The sequence below is a fragment of the Lutra lutra genome, chromosome 9, assembly GCF_902655055.1.
Source record: "Lutra lutra chromosome 9, mLutLut1.2, whole genome shotgun sequence".
Lineage (NCBI taxonomy): Eukaryota > Metazoa > Chordata > Mammalia > Carnivora > Mustelidae > Lutra > Lutra lutra.
In genome coordinates, this window is record NC_062286.1 from 32,108,239 (window position 1) to 32,130,679 (window position 22,441).

The 22,441-nt window shown below is 35.1% G+C and overlaps 1 protein-coding gene across 8 annotated transcripts in view; it reads right to left on the minus strand.

Annotated features, from left to right (window-relative positions):
* The window catches only part of MAP4K3 (mitogen-activated protein kinase kinase kinase kinase 3), a 194,685-nt gene that overhangs the window by 32,391 nt on the left and 139,853 nt on the right, over nucleotides 1-22,441 (minus strand). For 2 of the 8 annotated variants that reach the window (XR_007129855.1, XM_047743773.1), the window contains exons 14-19: nucleotides 19,121-19,179; nucleotides 17,767-17,829; nucleotides 8,333-8,391; nucleotides 4,181-4,216; nucleotides 2,512-2,550; nucleotides 2,220-2,273 (exon numbers count right to left, since the gene is read on the minus strand). Coding sequence is in view for 7 of the 8 variants with exons in the window: in XM_047743773.1 (XP_047599729.1) it covers nucleotides 2,220-2,273; nucleotides 2,512-2,550; nucleotides 4,181-4,216; nucleotides 8,333-8,391; nucleotides 17,767-17,829; nucleotides 19,121-19,179 (310 nt within the window). In the remaining variant the exon portion in view is untranslated. The remainder of the gene's footprint in view (nucleotides 1-2,219; nucleotides 2,274-2,511; nucleotides 2,551-4,180; nucleotides 4,217-8,332; nucleotides 8,392-17,766; nucleotides 17,830-19,120; nucleotides 19,180-22,441) is intronic. The other 6 variants (XM_047743775.1, XM_047743776.1, XM_047743774.1 and 3 more) reach the window with 6 other exon arrangements.

Consider the following 22,441-nt stretch of genomic DNA (forward strand, 5'->3'; position numbering starts at 1 on the left):
GATATGGAAGAATATTTGCATAAACAAGTTCTCTTTTCTGAGATTATGAGTGTTTTCCAAATATTCTGTGGAATGTTCAAGTTATACTGAATGAAGTTTTATTCGGAAGTAATTAAGGAGATACGCTTTCTTGGTTTCAAATTTAAACAGGAAAAGATAACTATAGTTCCAGTTTATATCAATTAGAAGGTAATTATTAAAAAACATAAGCAGCAATTAGTTTGGGAAAAAATAGCAAAATGATATGGTATAAAAATATATTACAATGTAAGCTTCATTTTTACTACTGTTAGATATGAAATATCTCTGACGAAGTTCATCAAAAGCTACACATATTTGCTGGAAAATTTTAGGTAGAATTTATTTGACTGAAGCTAAAATTCATTGCAACTCAGGACTGGCATTTAGATGTACAAAAAAATTAAAAGATGATCGAGCATTAACTCTCAGATGAGGAAAGGGGCCCCAGAGAGGCTAAGTGACCTGATTCAAGGTCACAGATAGTGAAGTATAAAGGAAAACCTATGCCTCCATGCCTCCCACTGCCAGTTAGGTGTTACTCTACCATGAAACTGCACCTTTCTTTAAAGGGGGGAAAAAATCTAAAAAAACCTAAGTATCAATGCTTCCATAAGTGAGAATATTCCCTCTTTAAAAATATACTTATATAATGGGGCGCCTGGGTGGTTCAGTGGGTCAAAGCCTCTGCCTTCGGCTCAGGTCGTGATCCCAGAGTCCTGGGATCGAGCCCCGCATCAGGCTCTCTGCTCAGCGGGGAGCCTGCTTCCCCCCACCCCCCCACCCCCCTCTCTGCCTACTTGTGATCTCTGTCATATAAATAAATAAATAAATAAATAAATCTTAAAAAAAAAAAAAAACACCACTTATATCCAGTGTTTATTTAAAACATATAAGATGAAATTTAATCAACCAAGTACAAGCCTCTTTGTAGTTGTAGTAATAATTATAGCATCTACCAATTACTACATGACGACATTAAATTACAAGATATATTTACTACCTTTGTCAATTAGTTTCTTTCAAAGTTCTTTGTCATCAGCCAGTGCTATGAACTGAATTTTGTCCAACAAAATTCCTATGTTGAAGCCCTAACCTCCAATGTGATCGTATTTGGACATAGGGCTTCTAGAAGGTAATTAAGGTTAAAGGAGGTCCTAAGGGTGGGGTCCTGATCCAACAGGACCTTATAAAAGGAAAGGAGATTATTCTTTCCTTCTCTTTTTTGTGTATACACTGAGAGAAGACCATGTGTGGACACAGCAAGAAGGCAGCTGTCTACAACCCATGAATAGGGCCCCACCAGGAACTGAATGGGCCGTCAATTTATCTTAGTACCCAAGACCCCAGAGCATGACAAATTTCTGTTACTCAAGTCACTCAGTTCCCGGTATTTTCTTATGGCAGACCAAACTAAGACAGACTCGCTTGGTACCAAGAAGTGGGGTAATGTTATAACAAGTACCCAAATATGTGGAAGCAGGTTTGGAACTGAATAATAGGTAGAGGCTGGAAGAGTTCTAAGGTACAGGCTAGAAATGAGGACGCTAAGAGTGATTCTGGTGAGTAGCCAGAAAGGAGAGCTGGAGAGAGTTTCCATCTTCTTAGCGAATACATAAAGAGTCACCAACAGAATATTGGTAGAATGTGGACATTAAAGGTCATCCTGCTGAGGTCTTAAATGGAAATGATGCCCATATTATTGGAAACGGGAGGAAAGGGGATTCTTGTTACAGAGAGGCAGACAACTTGCCTAAATTGTGCTCATATTCTAGTGTTTAGTGGAAGGTTAACCGAAGTCCTAAGAGTGAGGTCCTCATAGGAAAAGGGGGAGAGACTTCTGTCTCTGCATGCATGGATTGAGGAAAGCCCAAGTAAGAACATGGAGAAAAGGCAGCCATCTGGCAGGCCTGAAAGAGACATCTCACCAGGAACTAAACTGGCCTGCAGCTTGAGCCTCAGCCTCCCAGCCTCCACAACAGTGAGATCAATTTTTAAACCACCAGTTATGGTGTTTTGTTAATGTTCCTTGAGCTAACACAACTAGAATAAAGAAAGAGCAAGAAACTGTGGTATAACCCATAATATTGTGTTACTACTAATGATATTAAAATTCCTGGCAGTATAAGCTGTCAGATTTATGAAATCAAGTCAAATGACACCTTTTCTTTTTTTTAATCAAAAACAGAAACAGAACTTACTGTTTAGATTCATCATCATCCCCTTCATCATCTTCTAAATGTGCCACATGCCCTCTAAGGACAAAGGATAATTCCACTGTCACTAAATGGACTTTACCAAAATGGCTTAAGAGAAAATTTTAGAAAATGCAGGAAGGGCTACTGGAAGACAGAATTTTATTTGTGCAGCTTTGCAGAACTCAGAATTAGACAACAACAAAACAACCTTAGGTTATATGACAGAGAAGGGGCAAACAGACTTTACTCATCTATAACATAAAGTATTTTAGGTTTAATTCAAAATCAAAATTACCGCTGATGTAATTCTTCTTCAACCGACTTCAGAAGACTCCTTAAAACAAAAACAAAAAATACTGTCAATATATAAGCAAAGGAATACCAAGTACATTATTTTTATCACTTTAACCTTATCCACAAATTTTTAAATTACTTTTTCCTATTTACTAATATCTGCTACAATGATCTCTATACCATAGAACATCAAGTTATATTTAACGATATGTCTGTATTTTCTGTTGCTAATGTCTTTATACATGTATTTGAAATGAACAAAATAAATCCTAATGTTTATTGGAAAATACCAATTCAAACAGAGGACAACCCACCATGAAATGTCACAATAGGACTGACAAAACCATAATTGCAGGGTCATAGTCAGGGGTTTCCAGGATTCAAATTTTCCCTGGAACATTTTACCTGACACCTGAAATTATATTTTCTTTTTCTTAAACTAAGGAAGGTGACACACTTTAAAAAAACATGCTCTCAGGCAATCCTACAAAATGAAACTCAACATGTTGGATCTCTGCGAAAGCATGCATGCATGTGATGTGAATACATGAATGTAGTAGCACTTTGCTTCCACAGAAGACACTCACTTACCTGACGGATCTGTTCTCCAGTGGTGTACTGGCAAACACATTTACACTTTTGGGAGACTAAGCCTGTATCAGACCAGGTGCGAGGATTTTATCATTAGGAGCAATTTATGAAACTTTGATATTCAGGAATGTAAAAGCGCACTTGTGGCATTCCTGGAGTTCCCTTACTTCTTTCAACTGCAAGTTCATGTAGCGTATCTCCTACCTCCTACGTTACACTCTGCAAGCGTAAACACTCTGCAGCTTTCGTAAAGCCAGTGGGATAGGGAGAAATGCGGTTACAAACAGATTACTGAGGTAAAAGTGAGTCAACAGAAATTTACTCTCCTCAAAAGCTGTAAGGCAGTACCTTCTAACTATGTTCCCCTCCGATATATACTGGAAAAAACTGTGCTTAGAATTATCCAAACATAAAACCAGAGAAACTGAGAGGTATGGTTACCTGGTCTAAGCAATTAATAGAATAGATTTTGGTCTTAAAATATATTAATTAGGCCAGCTTACTAACAACCTAAGTATTAACAAATAATAAAGCTCTAATTCAAGTTTAAATGACATGGGAAACCCATAAACTAATTGCAAATCTTATTTTGCAGGTTAAAAAAAACGCTGAGGTATTTCAGTGAAATCTATCACCTAACTCACAAATCTCGTCAAGGGCTAGCTCGAGGAAGGCAGGAGCTTCTGACTAGAAGCAGGAGAGCAAAATGATGCCAGGTTGTGAAGCAAAGACAGCCTGAATCTGAGTCCTGCCTCCATCCCTGTAAGCTATGCGGCCTTCAGTAAGTTACTCTGCGGTGCTTCAGTTTCCTTATCTGTAACACAGGAATTGTAACAGCACCTACATCCAAGTGTTTATCTGATGATACCCTGAATACGGGTAAAGTGCTTAGAATAGGAATTTAGAATATAGTATCTGCTCAATTAGCATTTTTTTTTTATTATGATTGAGCAACATTTCTTTAAACTAGCAATTCTCGAAGTGTGGTCTAGGGATCTCTGAGGTCCCTTGGTCTCCTGTAGGGCGTCTGCAAGAACAAAACTATTTCCATAATACATATAATACAAAAAAGCATTTACCTTTTGCATTCTTGTTCTTTCATTGAGAATGAAATTCTGGAGTTTTCCAGAGATTAAAAAATGCATGATAACACAACAGATTAGTAGCAGATATGAGAATCCAGCTGTCTTCTATTAAGCCAGATATTAAAGAGATTCACAAAAAAATAAAAAAACAATGCCACTTTTATTACTATTACTTTGTTTCAGGAAAATAGCTGTTTTTCATAAAAAATGTTATTAGTGGGCCTCAACAAAAAGTCTTTTGAATTATACCAACATAAATAGAGTCTATTATCACAATTATTTGCTGCTTCTAAGTCTCATGAGAGAAATCAAGTGGTGCTATAAGGAAGGTATCATAAAGAAGTGGCATTTAAATTGGTCCTTAATGATGAGTAACTTTTAACACACACACACAAAATGTTACTTATGTTAACATGTATCAGGTATATTTTAAATAAGGAAATATTTTGAAAAGTTCTCAGTGTAAATTTCTAATACTATAAATATTGACAGTTATAAACCATATAAACAAAAGCTCACTGGAGTCCTCAATAATTTTTAAGATTGTAAAGGATCCTGAGACCAAAAATTGAAGAACCACTGCTTTAAACTATTTTACTAAGTTAAACATAGTATCTCCGAAGTGTATAGTGGGTTTTTATATCATTTTAGAAGATACAAAAACACTTCTTTTTTAAACACATGACAACAGTTTTGGGGGGGGCACCTCTTTATCCAGTAGAGAATATTCAAATTTGAAAATAATTAAGAGGGAAATTAAAAATGTAGTTTATTTTCAATTACCATATTTAATTGAATTTACATGGTATTCAATTTTTTTTTTAAAGATTTTATTTATTTATTTGACACAGAGAGAGAGAGATCACAAGTAGGCAGAGAGGCAGGCGGCGGGGGGGGGGAACAGGCTCCCCGCTGAGCAGAGAGCCCGATGTGGGGCTCGATCCCAGGACCCTGGGATCATGACCTGAACCAAAGGCAGAGGCTTTAACCCACTGAGCCATCCAGGTGCCCCGGTATTCCATTTTTTAAAAAAGGATCTTCCTAAGAGTGTTAGATTCTCTAAGAGTAAGAGAGAAAGGTTAATAAGAACACAGAAAAGCAGCTAACCTATGGCTAGGGACTCACGTAAATTTTTTATTTATTTGTAAATCTCCTACTACGTGTTGCAGATATTTTGTTAATAAAGCTATAGAATTCATGAGGTTTTAATGAAAAGAAAGATATACGATTTGCTTTTCAGGCTTTATAATAGAGAAAATGAAACATGGCTAAATTTGCTAAGAGGTTCATTTACAGTAAATATTGTATCTTGAGAGCCCTAGAGAAAAATGTGACACTGATACAATAAACAGTATCACTATTCACTAGTCCACGTGGATTCTTATGGAAACTTCAGAAAGTAATGAACAAAATAAAACAAAAATGATGCCCAGAGATACTGAATTACTAAGTCAATCTAACATAATTTGGAAATCTGGATGAAAAGTTAAAAATGCAACAATATGCAATCATAGATTAACTGGTGAAGTGAAGAAACTGATACAGGGAAGTAAAAACCATAGCCAAAATATTTAGCATATTCAAATTAGCTAAGAAATTCATGCTGCTAAAATCTGAAATTGCCTAAATGGCTCAAAATAATCTTTAAGTATTGTCCTGATTATATCTGAAGATAAAACAAACTTCCTATTTCTTTACACCCAAAGAGCAGTTTTATTCACTCATATTTATTTGTTCTTACAATCAAAATTACTGAGTAAGTACTACACATAAGGGTAATTGGTAAATATTTATTAAACTCCAACTGTCCTAAATGCTTTGCAATGATTACTACATTTCACCCTTGGCACCTTACAAGGCAGGGACTATTATAATCCCCATTTTACTAGAGAAAATTGAGGTAAATTTCTCAAAGTCACATAGCTTACAGGAACAGAGCGTTCTGACTCCAGATCTAGCATTTATTACTACTACACTCAATTGTGCCAGGAACTGTGTAATTCAGTTACACTTTTCACCAATATTTAAGTCTTTAGAAGAGAATTCATCTTTAGAATTTTTATTCTACATTAAAAACAAAATCAGAAATAACTGTTTTTTTAAAAATAGCATTTTGTTGGTTTTAAATGATCAGAAGAGTTGATCCCAATAATAACAGCATTCAAAAGAAAAGAAAACCCAGTAAGTCAAAATACATATCATTCTGTTAAAAAAACAAACAAACAAAAAACTATCTTAAGTTCCTGTTTGGTCTGGAATAGGTAGAAACCCATAAATGGAAATCTGTCTGCCTGATCACCTATGGAGAAAGCAGGAAATCCCGTGAGTTTTAAAACACTGCCTAGTCACAAGAATAAAGCAGACATCAGTACAGTAAGAGAAGTGCTACATCCATGCTCATGTCACATGTATGTATATACCTATACAAGAAGCACAGCCAAAGGTCAAATGTCTGGCCAACCTACCTTGCCAGTGATTCGTTATATAGAATACAGTTCCTTAAGCAGGGATCCAATTAATCAAAAAATGAAGGTTGGGCAAATTATTAACATTTTACCTAGCCAAAGTAACTATATACTATGAAAATGTCTAACAATCAGAAATTAGACAATGGGAACTAAGGAGTCTGGAAAAGATTTAGTGATGGGCCATATTTTTTTTTTTTTTTGCATTTTTGCAAGTATATAATTTAAAAAATATATTTAAAATGAAACAAAAAAGGATAAATGAAATATTTCTCCAAATTCCCACTGTCTCTTAAATATACCAAAATTTGTTAACCAGGTCCTTAAAACCCGTGACCTTAAATTTAGACCCAAAACAAACAAACAAACAAAAAACCAACATAAAAAGCACTCCAGAATTTTTATTTGCTAACCACTGTAAGACAAACTTTCTTTGCTGTCCATCAACGAATCAGGACAGATTATAAATAATAGCATATAGTTAACTCTTAAGATAAAATTTCATTTTTCTACTAGGGAAATTTTATTTTATTTTTATTTTTTTACCATTTTAGGAAACCTAAATTAGGTTAATAAAAAAAAAACCCCAACTTCATTGTATTTAACTGAAGTTCAGCTTAAATCAATACTAATATCATTTCTTTAGGTTGTCATTCAAGGTCTTTTCTCTGTGTTGAGAAAAGATAGTGCATTTAAACATTTAGTCTATAAAAAAAGGAGAGAGACATGATTTTGCATTATCTTTAAGTCTGAGCTACTCGTTTTTAGTCACCATTTCTCAAGTGCTTAAAGTATGGGTGTATGTATACTTCTCAACTCCCTAATGTAAGTGAAATCATATGTTGACATTTTAGGTTGTTGTGATTATTAATATCTACATTGCTGGGAGATTTCGGCAATTTAAACAGTATTTCCTTACAAATTAGATTTCAAAATGATAATCTCTTCATGAACTCAGGAAATGAGAACCTACTGGGAACAGCAAGAGTCCTGTCCCCCCTTACCGTGCTGACTCAGGACTGCGAGCAACTTAAACTGTTACACCTTGCAAGCTGCGTTTTCACCCCAGTGCTGCATCACCCAGACAGTGCCTGGCATACAGGAGGTCTTTAATAATTGTTGGATTTACTTCCTGCATGAATTGATAATGCTTAAGGCTCTAGACACATTTTAACTATTATCTACTTATTGAAAAGCTCTTAACAGCTAAAAGTCAGGATAGAGATTTCTAAACAGTGTGAATATTCGCAGCTATTTTCAGAGCTGCACACCTGGAATATGCACCAGCACAAGTTTTATAAGGAATAACCAGGCCAACTTTAAAAATAAAAGAAAAAAGAATCCTGAAACATACATTATTTTAGTCGGAATGTACTTCATTTTTTCTAGCAAGTAAGGTCTACAAAGTAGCTTGATATAAAAAATTTAAGATGACTGTCCCCATTAGGACAATTACCGACTAAATGATTAGCAAAGCAGCAATGAAGAAAAGTTAAAAGCATATTATAAAACATACCTACCAGACTTTACTTCTGGAAGTATTAAAATATATCATATATTAAGTATTAAATATAATAAAATATACAATAAATATAAATACGAAATAGAACAAATACGTTAAAACATAAAGTAACTTAACTATTCTTGAATTTAAATTTAATTTAAAAAGAACTTTACTTACTTGTTTGCACCCAAAAAGTAACTACTTTGGTGTCCTTGTCCATATTCTAGCTGTAGATCCTAAGAGTATAAAATACATATTAAGCAAAAGAGTAGTATATTACAAATCATGATACACAAATATATATATTTCAAGAGAAGCCCCAGACTGCAAATAAATCTGTATTGCTATATGTTCTTTAACAAAAAAAGGCATAGTAGCACTTCCAACAATAAAAGATGTCAGAAGTCTGTAGTTGTGGTTTACATATTTATTTAAGTTCAGTATTTTTCTGGGAATTTGTTTGAGTAATACATGCAAGTTTCATTTATGGTTATTGCTTTTGTAATTAAAATTTGTAAAAATCAGTTTTTAGAAAGAAAAATGCTCAAATAAGACACTTGACATCAAGCTATAATGAAGCAAAAATGATTACAGAAGAGAACAAGCAACAAAAATCTTGACCTTGTATGTAAGATCTGCAATAATGCTGTATATATACACACATTCACATATTTCTATTATTGCTTCATGCAGGTAATAATTTATTTTTATTTATTTATTTGAGAGATGGAGAGAGACCACAAGTAGGTAGAGCAGCAGGCAGAGGGAGAGGGAGAAGCAGGCTCCCTGTTGAGCAAGGAGCCTGACGCAGGGCTCGATCCCAGGACCCCGGACCATGACCCGAGCCAAAGGCAGCTGCTCAACTGACTGAGCCATACAGATGCCCTGTAGATAATAATTTTTTAAAGATATAGAATAGGGTGCTCTTTTTAAGTAAATTATATAGATGAACATGCACAAGGTTGTAATTACACTTAAAGGGTTTTTAGTAATTCTTTAGAGAGTTAAGTAGCAAAACGAGTATCCTTAACTAAACATTTCCACTGAATGCTACACGTTGTGGAGAGTTAAGAACTGAAATTTAAAGGGACTAACAATATATCTCCTCAACTCAAATGCCTTCTTGAGGAAAAAAAACGTTTTCTAACAACAATGGAAAGTACAAAGTAAAGCTTCCCTTCCTCTCCGCTTCTTAAGTCACTGTATTTCAAGCATGGTTTTAATAATGAAGGGGGAATACTTAACATTTTAAATGAATTTTATTTTCACTAGCATACAGTGTACTTAAAGTGTTTTCTAATTATACAAGATATTGCCAAATGCAAAATTATACAAGATATTGCTAAATCCTGATACCTCCTTTGACTAGCCTTCCAACACTGTGCAGGAAAAGATGCAATCTTTTCCGTGTCTCCACATCATTTAATACACAGTTGTCTAGCACTTAGACTGCCTTTTAATTAATTCATTTATCAGTCTATAAAAATAGGAGCCAGGCTGTGAGCTCCTCAAACAAAGGGAAACTGTTAAATCCATCTTTCTTCCCTAACAGCCCAGGATCTAGAATAGTACCTAGTACACACTAACTAGGCCCTTAAAATAAATGCTTGTTTAAACACCGATAGTTTATTTTCCTGTAAAGAGACAACTAACACTTCAGCCTCGTTAAGATACACAAATTCTAGGTCACAAAAATACGAAGCCCAGCAATATAAGGATTCTAAGCAATACAGTGCATTTAAATAAAAAGCACTTTAACATTTAAGTACTCCTGCACCTGTCAAAAAGATAACTGATGAAAAACAAAACCAAAACCCTGGTTCAGACAAAACTCAAATTTTGTCTTCTTCAATATTTCTGTTTCCATGCATAATAAATGTTCTTACATAATAAATGACAGAAAAGATAAAAATCACAAATAAGATTAGTCAACTCTCACATGGGTATCACAAAAATTCCAATGAAAAAGGATACCTGTTCTAACTGATAATAATGCATCTTAATAGGATGATAGCACTGTTATCATAAGACTGCCACAGAATTATGCCGCACAATTGAAGTGGTCATGACTTTGTACAGGAACTTTTAAACTTTGGCATTCGGGAAAGAGAAGGACTAATCTCAATGAATGCACTTCTAAATTCAAGTTTGTTTTCTTCAGCTATAGGTAACTGTACCACCTCTATCATACCAGCAATCTCTTTAGCCAAAAGAATCTCTTAAGTCCTTATCAAATGATGGCTTCTAAAAGCGTGCATTTGAGTAGAGTGCCCATGATTTCTGTTACATGAACATAGATTTGGCTGTTGTAGGAAGAGTCACCTTACAATACATGACAACTACCAGGTTGATGATAATGATTTTTAAGAAAAAAATCAATTGAAATTAGCAGACTACTTAGGAAGGTAAGAAAGGAGTCTAAAATAACTAGTGTAGTATTTTAACAGAAAAATTGAACATAGGTTCATATGCAGAACAATATTCAGGCTAGGAAGAAGCTGTAGATACATCCAAGTCAGATGATTAAGTGTATCATGTATCAAGCCCTACCAGGAAAGCAAAAATTAAAAGGGGCTGATTCTTTATTAATTCCTTCTCCATAAATCAAGTTATGTTTTTAGCAACCATGGGACAAAAACAATGTCCTAGGAATATCATCAAGTAAAAGAATTATACTAAGTCCTTTTATAAGCATTGAATCTCATTTAGCTCCACTATTACTTACTTAGAACCCTATTATATGCCAGAATTCAGACAGTAAATCATTCAAGGAAAATGAGAAGAAATAAAAAGGAAAGGAAGAAAAATAAAATTTGGGCAAAGTCAGTATCTATTTATATATCTTCAAAACAGTCTAAGAAAGATTGATCTAAAATGCTTGTCAAGAAGTACTTGGAAGCTATACTGTAACAGAAAAATGCTACCAAAATCATGCTTGGAAAAGCACTCAAGATAACCTTACATGATGGTAAAACACAGGACACCTTTGTAAGCTAAATAAGAATACATTTGAACATGCCAAGAGAGATATAAAAAAAATTAGCAGCACAAATGAGACATCAGCTTATTAATGAATGACAATGTTTACACGATAAAGTCAAATAAGTAACAAGGACTGAAAACACACAATGGCCTCCTCATATAGATTCAACCTGAATGCTCAAGCAAAAATTGAAGGTGGTCACTTTAGCACAATGAAAATCTTTTTAGGTCAGAAAAAGCCTAACTTCAGTTTTAATGAATGGAGAAGCACAGAAAGCACTGAAAAAAAAAATAAAGGACAGAACATAGAACAGCAGAAAAGGAAAATACATGCTCAAGAAATTCTTATCATTGTTTTTTTAATAAACCCCTTAGGAGGTTGCAAAGTCTATACCTGATGAAAAAAACAGCAGAAGTTAATAGAACTGATACAACTGGCTACAGAAACATAGAAGAAAAAATACTTAAGCAATTTATTTTAACCAATAAAAAAGAGAACAGCACAAAAGGAGAGTATTTTTTCTCATCAAAAAATGAAAAAATTATAATATGAATAAAGTCATTTTAAGACACTTTTTAATATGGTAGATAATTTATAGAAGTAAAAAACAACTTAATCATGGACAAATCAAAAGAAGATTTTATTTTTAAAAAAATAGAGAAGCCAGTGAGGTCAGAACACTAACAGATGAGCACTAAGCAGTATTCATGACTTACATGTCAAACTTGGAAATAAAGATCAGCAGGGTAGGTTTGCCATTCCAGAAAATGTGTTATCATTGTGCAGCTATGAAATGAATTCTCCTTAAAAACTGTCTTTATTAAGTATCAGGTAAGAAGAGTAACCACACCACCAAAGCTTAATGATAAGTAACAGTTTAACAAACTTGAAATAAACAAAGTTAGTATTTACTGTACTTTTTCAGAATAAATTAAACTTTTTTAGACTTTTCAGTTTTGACCTAATTAAGGGGTAATTTTAAAGTACTTTTATTATGTTTACTGATAATGATCTACTGGGTTTATCTTTCTGATGTTTTTAATTATTATTAAAATATTTTGTTCTTACTTTTTCAGGCATAACTTATGTTTCTTCAGAGCAAAGATTATGTTACTATTTATGTTCCTCCACAGCAATTAATATAGTGTTTTGCATATAGTTAACTTTAAGTATATTTTTCATTGGTATATGGGCTAAAATATCCAGTAAAATTAGGCAAACTAGAAAAAAATTGGCCATCAGTTAAATAGAAGTGTAATCTTCTAATCTGAAGACAGGATTTTCTTACATCAGATAAATCCATTTTATGGTTATGGGCCAAACTCTTACTAATTTTTAAAATAATATATTTTAATGAATCAGAATATCCAAAGTACTATCATTCCACCATGTAATAAATATAAAAATGATTAAGGATATGTTTCCATTTCTTTCTTTTTAATTGAAGTAGAGGTGACACATATCACATTAGTTTCAGGGGTACAACACGTGATTCAAAACCTCTATACATTACGCGGTGCTCCCCACCACTGCAGCTGCCTTCTGTCACCACAAGTTACTACAACACCACTGACTATATTCCCTATGTTGCACCTTTATCCCCGTGACTATTTATTCTGTAACTGGAAGCCTATACCTCCCACTCCCCTTCACCCATTCTGACCATCTCTCACCCCCTCTCTTATGGCAACCACCAGCTTGTTCTCTGTATTTAGGGACGTGTTTCTGCCCCCCCCCCTTTTTGGCTTGTCCACTACTTTTTTAGATTCCACCTGTGAGTGAAATCATATGGTATTTGTCTCTGATTTATTTCACTTAGCACACCTTCTAGGTCCATTCACGGTTTTGCAAATGGAAAGGTCTTATCCTTTTTTTGATTGCTGAGTAATTAATATTACGGTGTGTGTGTGTGTGTCTACCACATCTTCTTTAGCCATTCATCTATCTATGAACACTTAAGTTTCAACGTTTTGGCTACTGTAAATAATGCTGCAATAAACAGAGGGGTCCATATATCCTTTAAAATGAGTATTTTCAGGGGCACCTGGGTGGCTCAGTGGGTTAATGCCGCTGCCTTCGGCTCAGGTCATGATCCCAGGGTTCTGGGATCGAGCCTCGCGGCGGGCTCTCTGCTCAGCAGGGAGCCTGCTTCCTCCTCTCTCTCTGCCTGCCTCTCTGCCTGCTTGTGATCTCTGTCTGTCAAATAAATAAATAAAATATTTAAAAAGATTTAAAATGAGTATTTTCATTTTCTTTTTGGTATCTCTAATTTTAATTTTTTTCAGGAACCTCCACACTGTTTTCCACAGTGGCTGCACTAATTTGATTTACATCCCCACTTAATAAAGTGCACAAGGGCTCCTTTGTCCCATATCCTTGCCAGCACTTATTATTTCTTGATTTTTTGATTCTAGCCACTCTGACAGGTCTCGAGGTGTTATCCCATTGTGGTTTTGATTTGCATTTGCCTAATGATTAGTGTTGCTTAACATCTTTCCATGTGACTGTTGGCTATCTGCTGTCATGGGAAAATGTCTATTCAGGTCCTCTGCTCATTTTTTAACCAGATAGTCTTTTTTTGGTGTTGTGAATTTTTTTTTAGATATTTTGGATATTAACCCCTTATTGAATATATCATTTGCAAATATCTTTTCCCATTCGATAGGTTACATTTTCGTTTTGCCGATGGTTTCCTTGTCTGTGCAAAAGCTTCTTATTTTGCTGTAGTCCCAATAATTTATTTTTGCTTTTGTTTTCCTTGTCTCAAATATCTAGAAAACTGTTGCTAAGGCAACAAAGGAGATTAATGCCTATGTTTTCTTCTAGAAGCAAAATTCGTATTATTTAATTATTGTATCATGGTGAGGCTTTTTAACTTTGGCATCTTCTCAAAATCTGCAGACCTTTTTTTACTAACAATTCTGGAAATCAAGCTTTGTTCTCCTGGTTTCATACATTATGATTATCTAATTAAAACAAATCTCTGTACTGTAATAATGAAAATTGAGATGTAATAGTCTCAATTCACTTACAAAATTATAAAAATGAAGACCCTTACCACTTAAAACAATAAGAAATCACTGATGGTACAGGACATTTAAGCAGCAAAGTCTTTAAAGGGGTAAATGTTTTGGGGTACCTGGGTGGCTCAGCTGGTTAAGGGTCTTGACTCCTGGTTTCAGCTCAGGTCAAGATCTCAGGGTCATGAGCTTGAGCCCCCCACAGGCTGCACTCAGCATAGAGTCAGCTTGAGATTCTCTCCCTCTCCCTCTTCTCTTGCACATGTGTGTGGACTCCCTCTAATAAATAAATAAATGAATAAATAAAATATTTAAAAACAAACAAACAAAAAAAGGGGGGTAAATGCTCCCTCTGGGTCCCAAAAGATTTATAGTTGTCATCTTGGTGCCAAGTGCCTACTAAGATGACAACCAGACATTTTGGGTTCATCAGGTTTCTAGTGGCAACAAGTATTTCTAACAGCTGGAAATCTTGCTCACAGTGCTAAAGTTTTAGGACTGGTGAAATCAGGCAACTGAAATAGCTATGGACACTTCACACCCATTAGGATAGCTGTCATGACACAGACACATACACACACACATCCCCAAAATAACAAGTATTGATGAGGATGTGGAAGAATTGGAGCCTTTGTGCACTGCTGATAGGAATCGTAAAATGATACAGCTGCTACAAAAGTGGCATGGTGTTTCCCTCAAAAATTAAATGTAGAATTATTACATGATGCAGCAGTTCTCCTTCTTGTTACATGCTCCAAGGACTAAAAGTAGAATCTCAATAGATACTGCACACCCATGTTGACAGCAGCACTATTCACAACAGTCAAAAGGTGAAAGCAAGCCAACTGTCCACGACAGATGAATGAACCAACAAAATGTGGTACAGATGAGCGCGAGCACATGCGCGCGCACACACGCACACACACACGCACACACAAAGAGGAACACCATTCAGCCTTAAAAAGGAAATTCTGATACATGAAACAACATGGATGAATCTTTAAAGATGTGACATGATATTAAGTGAAGGGAGAGCCAGTCACAAAAGGACAAATATTGTATGATCCCACTTATATAAGGTATGTTAAAGAGACAGAAAATAGAATGTGGTTGCCAGGAGCTGGAAGGAAGGGGGAATGGGAGTTCTTGTTTGATGGGTAAGGAGCTGCAGTGTGGGAAGATGAGAACGTTTTGGGGGTGGATAGTGGTGATGGGTGCACAACAATATGAATGAACTTAATACCACTGGACTGTGCACTTAAAAACGGCTACAGTGGTAAATTCGGTGATATGTATATTTTACCACAATAAAAAAATAACTATGGAACATATATATGTTCAGTAAAAAGAGAGATCATGAGTGCGAGCTCAGTATTCATGGAAAAAACAACTTGATGCCATGGGGTAGAGGTAACACGGACAATGGTTTTAGGTTTGAATTCCTGACCCAGGCTGCCTCAATCAAACCCCACCTTGGCCATTATTTAGCTGGGAGGTAAGATCAATTTCACCTTCTTTATACCTTAAATCCCCTCCTCTGTAAAATAAGGATTTTAAGTTATTAAATTTGAAGTGATTAAAATGCTTTGTGTTTAAAAACTTGTAGATAAATGTTAGCTTTTATTATCATCAAAAGTGAACTTTTGAAGACTGATTTTATAAACTGTAGAATGTGACAAATATGTCGTTCATCCCTCTTCTGCCAGGGCTATCTAACTAGTTGACTGTCCCTAAAGCCCTCTATCATAAGAAACTCCTGATGACTTGGGGGTGGGGGCAATTCCAGGGAACAGAACCAAGATAACTTATTTGGGTTACTAGGCTAGTTCCAGAAACATAGGGCACAGAAAGGAGTAACTGTAATTCTAAAACTATGTTTCTGGGTTTGTTGTTATTTTTTCTAGACAATATTGATAAGTCAATTTAAACTTCTGATTCTGTGGTTTTATTTCCACAACGAATTTCACTAACTGTCATTCTAGCCTACATATGTGTAATTCTGGAAAAAATCTTTAATCTGAAAATTACTGTTTTCTTCAGACATTTCATCTCTCTTGCCCCTTTGGACAGTTAATTCTCAATCCTTACACTTTCTGGTCCTCTCTGGATCATCTGATGCATCCTTCTTTCTTTTTTGACAGTCCATGTACTGATTCTTCCAGCTTTTCAACTGCTTCTTCCCTCTCTCCCATGTTGCATTAACCGCAGCATTAACCGCAAAACACAGGGATCACCCATCATGGTAACCTGTTTTCTGTACTCCATCCTCCTTCAGCCCTAACTAGTGAACATATGCAGTCTCATGGTTCCATCTACCATTTCTTCTTTGAGGATTTCAATCTTCCTCTTTTGAGCTAATCCCATAATTCTAGTAGTAGTATGGCCACTTCTGGAATTTCAGCTCTTTATCTGCCCTCTCTCAAAACGGTGGTCCGTGCTGATGACCGTTCCCATATCAATTCCCATGAAACATTGGAGGCATCCGCCCATTCAACTCCTGAAGAATCTATAATGGTTCCTACAATGAAATCAGTCCTAGTCCCTTCCAGAAGCCAGATAACCCACATTAACCCAAAAGCATTTCTCTGATTTCCATAGCACATATTACATATGTTAGCCTCTTGTCATTAACAGTCACCACCTGTTGGCAAGCCGCTGCATATTTTGTTGCATGGCTGAAAGTTTGTATGCCCAAATATTTTTTGCCCATCAAGACAACTTCCTCCCAGAGAAATTATGTGTAAATAGTCTCCTCCGCTTTCTACAAATATTATAGGGCATAGATTTAAGAATGTATATAATCATTTAAGCCAACCAGAATCGAAAGAAGTACGTTATTAAAGCAGAGAGAAAGGGAAGAGAAGGAAAATTCCAATGAAAAGGCAAAAAGTAAAATCTAGGAGTAAATATGGAGGCAACTTGGAGCCTTGGCTAGCTACAGAGAAAAAAAAAAATTTAATAGCAACTATTAAAAGTAGTATTTATTTAATATTTACCAGGGTTAATTTTCCTCTTTTCTTACCTAACGATAACACAGCCTTAATATTTATAACTTCGGGGAGGCTTTAAAAATCCCAATTTCAGCCTGAGAAAACTGGATATTACTTAATGCTACTAAGTTAAAATTTCATCTGAGACTCATTTCATTGTTAATTAGGGATGCTATTTTTAAAAATTATATGGAAACATTAATATGTAATATATAAAAGTTGTTTAATATATATGAATGGATATGTGTATATATATATACACACACATATATATGTGGATGGCTTCTAGTTCATTAAAATAAGTCACAGTATTAAAACTCAACATTTTTATATGAAGAAGTAATTTAAAAAATACATTTGAGAAAACTGAGTACTTTTCATTAAAAAAGGAAAAATTTTAAATTTTTTATTATAATATATTTGAGTAGATAAATCTACTTAACTTGATTTGGAAAAAAATGGCTATAATCAATATAAGGAACCTTGCTAAATGGCAGGTACTTAAAAAACAATGCTTTAAACTGGTTCATTAAAATTGGACAAAATATTTGATCAAAAAAACCAAAAACAATTAAGACTAAACAATGCTGACAAAGAAAATCAGAAGATAAGAAATACCAGATTAGATCTTGCAGTGTAGTATATTTCTTCTGAACTGTCCAAAAAACCATCACTGTCGGGCTGTTTAGCAGAGACCAAGAAACCCAAGTTATTTACACTTAGACTAAAAGCCACAAAGTCACAAAGGGAAACTGTCAGAAGTGAGGTAAGTCCTGCTAACATAATTTTATTAAGGCAAATGCGAAGTCAAATCATATCAAGGAGCTTCTAAAATATCAATAATGCAACAACTTTGCTCTATGATGCAGTTATTAAATTAGTACAGAATTTAAATACATGCAATGCCAACTTAAAAAGAGAAACAGAAAACTCCAACTGCCTTAACAAAATACTATTAGCAGTTATAAACATCATGACTAGATTACTTTTTGTTCTTAACCTTCTTTCATCCTCTACATAAATGTTGGGCTTAAGCATTTTAATATAATCACTTAAAGAATTTTTACTTAACACTCCTTTCCTCCATGCTGGTATACTGAATCAGAATAACTCCATAATTTAAAGGCTAAAGATACACTTTGTACGTATGCGTTTAGTCAAATGGGATAAAATAAGCGTTAAATTTAAGAAGAAAGTTCCCATTTCAATCCTTAGTACTTATTCACAGTTACTTCCTTCTCATTACTGAATAGGAAAGAAAAAAATGAAACCTACAATCTGGAGCTGCAGGAAACTATTTCATTAAGATTAATTTTGTTGTTTAAGTCTTACTTTTTATTCTTCCATAGAATATTATCATCTCAAATATTTGCAAAAACATGTTGCTTCTAAGACTGCTTCTAAAAATATATTATCATATGCCTGGGAGGCATATATAAAACATTAAAAAGAATCATGAAAAGAACTTCATGTAGTTAGCAAAGCCTTAAATGAATGGCAGATTTGATCTACTGTGTATGCCTAGCCTCTCCTGAGTTTTAGTCCAGATCTGACTCTACCCTGATGTTTAGAAAACTGGCATACACTCTTTTATAAAAGACTGCCCATAAATTCAGTGAGATGTGTTTTTATTGGCCCAACATCCTAATTTAAAATAGTGCCATTTATCCCAATAAATGCATATAAAAAAGCCCCTCAAAAGCTGCGAAACAAAAATGGAAGAAAAAAAAAGAGGCCAACATTAAAAACATGTAATCAGAGAATGATAAAACTAGTTTCTCCTAATTTTGAGAATATTCAATCTCAGCAACACAGATTTATTTTTTATAAATTTCAGAATTACTTACCTTTTTATTTCCCCAAGTGCTTTTGAAAATATCAATAACTAGATTTTTTTAGTCAGTACCAATATCACAAAGACTAATTAAAATATTTATTTTCAGTGTTAACATTCCAAGACTACACTACTTACAAGTTCATGATGTGGTTCTGTTTCCTTCCTTAAGGGTGGATCAAATTTTACCTGGCCAACTAAAAAAGAAAAGAAGTAAAGCCATGATCTGTATCTATGTTCTTAAAGATGTAATACTTTTAAGTTACTCTATGGCAAAACATTTAATTTTATCATCTATCATATAGTGATTACAATCCAAAGATTTAAATGAAAAATCTGTTGGCTGAAAAAAGCCCAATAAAGTCTAGGTAGGATATTAAAGCTTAATCTGTTAATTCTAGACCTCTTCCATAGTAAAAAGTAAAGAAAAAAAAAAATAGATGATTAGCAAAATTACAGTTAGGATCTAACTTGCTACTTTACTGTGACCCAGCACTAACTAAAGGCAATCTAAACTTGGGATTTAGGTGGGTAGACAGCAAATGAGGCAGAGTACTTTTGGAAGCCAGCCTTCAAGATGGCCTCTAATGATTCCTGCCCTCCTGGTGTTCATAAATGTGTGTAGTGCCTTCCCACATGACCAGGGCTGGTCTATGTGACCAAATGAATATGGCAGAGTGATGGCCTATCGCTTCCAAATGAGGCTTCTTCAATAGTGGATTCTTCATACCTGTCCATACACAATCATACAACAAGGACCATAAGGTAACTTTTGGTAAGGTATTAAAATTAATATACATATTTCACCTTGACAGAAGCCTAGTGAACAGCCTTTACCTACATTTGTCATCAATTAGGAAAATTAAATCTATAATAAAGTTGCATGAGGATAGTTAGTGGATCTACCTGCCTTGTGTTATTGTCACATGGGAACAGTGTGAACAGGGCTGCTTTCCCCGCATGTATTTCTTAAAGCAAGTTTTTACTTATCATATTTAACTGAAGGCAGAGAGGATTCCCAAAAGGGAAAGAATGACACCTTTTCTGCAAATGTGTCCATTTTCAGATGAATGTTGTCTAAACACCATTTAGTTTAATAAGGAGAAAACCCTGGTTGCATGGAGATACCAAGTAACTGTGAACATTAAAACATTATCAAAATAATTCTTCCAAAGCCTGTCTTTACAGTTAACAACATTAACTATTCTCACATCTCACATAAAATCATAAAATATTCTAAGAAAGCAGATATTAGAATATGTATAAGATTTAAAAGCCTCAAATATCAAACTCATAAATTATTAAAAGTGGTGGTTGCTACCACAACACACTAGAGGGATATGACACCTTTCTTACTGGCAAATAGGGGAAAAGGGAAGAGGTCTACCACACTTTACCTGCTCCCACCAAAGGAAGGGCATATCAGAATCTCAGAAAAACAGGAGTACTGGCATCTAGTTTCATGTAGCCTATTCAGGCCTATGCAGTTAGAAGCTGAGAATCACTAATACAAATTTGTAAAGAATGATTCAGAAAGAACTGCCCTTTGGAATAAAGAGCCTGATAATATAATTTTTTTTAAAGAACTGGATAACAAGATAAAAGTACTTTATATTAGATTTTCATTAGTACTGAAAATAAGTTTTCTAAATCAACAACATAGATATCTCTGATCACCATCTGTATTATTAAAGAAATGATAAAGACATCTTGTAATTGCTTTTTGTATATTAGAAAATAGGAAATGCTTATATATATGAGTCATATAAATACATAATTGTGTGTGTGTGTGTGTGTGTGTGTGTTATATACTAAGGTTGTCATTTTCAGAAAAATATGTTTGGAGGGAAATTAGCAAATTTAAATCATCTGGCTTCAGATGGAGCTTTAAAAGGTAATCTTTTGGGGCGCCTGGGTGGCTCAGTGGGTTAAGCCGCTGCCTTCGGCTCAGGTCATGATCCCAGGTCCTGGGTTCGAGCCCCACGTCGGGCTTTCTGCTCAGCAGGGAGCCTGCTTCCTCCTCTCTCTCTGCCTGCCTCTCTGCCTACTTGTGATTTCTCTCTGTCAAATGAATAAATAAAATCTTTAAAAAAAAAAATAAAAAAATAAAAGGTAATCTTTTTTTTTTTTTTTAAGATTTTATTTTTTTATTTGCCAGACAGAGATCACAAATAGGCAGGGGGCGGGGGGCGGGGAGCAGGCTCCTGCCGAGCAGAGAGCCCAATGTGGGGCTCCATCCCAGGACCCTGGGATCATGACCGGACCTGAAGGCAGAGGCTTTAACCCGCTGAGCCACTCAGGCGCCCTAAAAGGTAATCTTATATATATTCACACAACCAACTGCTGGCAAACAAATACCAAATCCCAGTTCTGGGCTTTTTGTACAATGCAAGGTATTTTCTTTTAAGAGTTTCTTTCCTTTTTTTTTTTTAATTTTTTATTTTTTATTAACATATAATGTATTGTTAGCCCCAGGGGTATAGGTCTATGAATCGCCAGGTTTACACACTTCACAGCATTCACCATAGCACATACCTTCCCCAATGTTCATAACCCAACCACCCTCTCCTTACCCACCTCTCCCCAGCAACCCTCAGTTAAGAGTTTCTTTCTTTTAAGAGCATTTTCAAGTAGCACCAGCACAAAGCTTTTCTAAGAACTTAATACACAAGTGTATGGTCCAGCCAAAGTTTCAATGGAAACTCTGCAAAGGATCTGCAGTATAAAATCCACAAGCCATGATGAAGTGGTTTCTGAAACATAGCAGTGTTAGTGAAAGATAACTGAGCTGGAAGTTGAGAGATCCCAGGCTTCCTGTTAACGTGGTATATGACTTCATCCCACAGGCAAATCTCTGCATCTCTGCATTTTTTTTTCTATTAAATGGTGATAGTGTCTGCCACTACTTATTTAGCTTTTCAGACAAAGAGATGGCTTCATCATAAAGTATGAAACGTACTATTATCAGTACTAACCTGGCTAAAAATTGGGAAAAGTTTCTTTCCAGTAGTTATCTTAAGTTACCATACTGCCTAACTTCACTAGTCATTCTGGATATCAGGTCTCTCAGGATAAATCTTTAACCCATGGAAAACTGTTACCAGAAGCCTCATTGCACTAAATTAGCATTCTAAGTCACAGAGAATTAATGCTTCCAAGAAGAAAAAAGAAGTTTAGGCACTAGTATTGCAGATTCCCGCTGGCAGAGTTTTCACTGGCTGGTTGACAGTACAGATTTCATGTAAATGAATGGTCTCAGTGGGCCCATAACAAGGGTGTCCATAAGAAATACCTGGGGGGCTCTTTTAAAAGACTCCTGGGCTGACTCAAGACCCAGTGAATCAGGATCTATGGAAAAGTGGGGCTGGAAACCCACTTTTAAAGGTGCTCAGGTCATTCAGATGCTGAGCCAGTTTGCAGATCTCTACACCTCTCCTTGCTATTCAAAGTGTGGCCCTG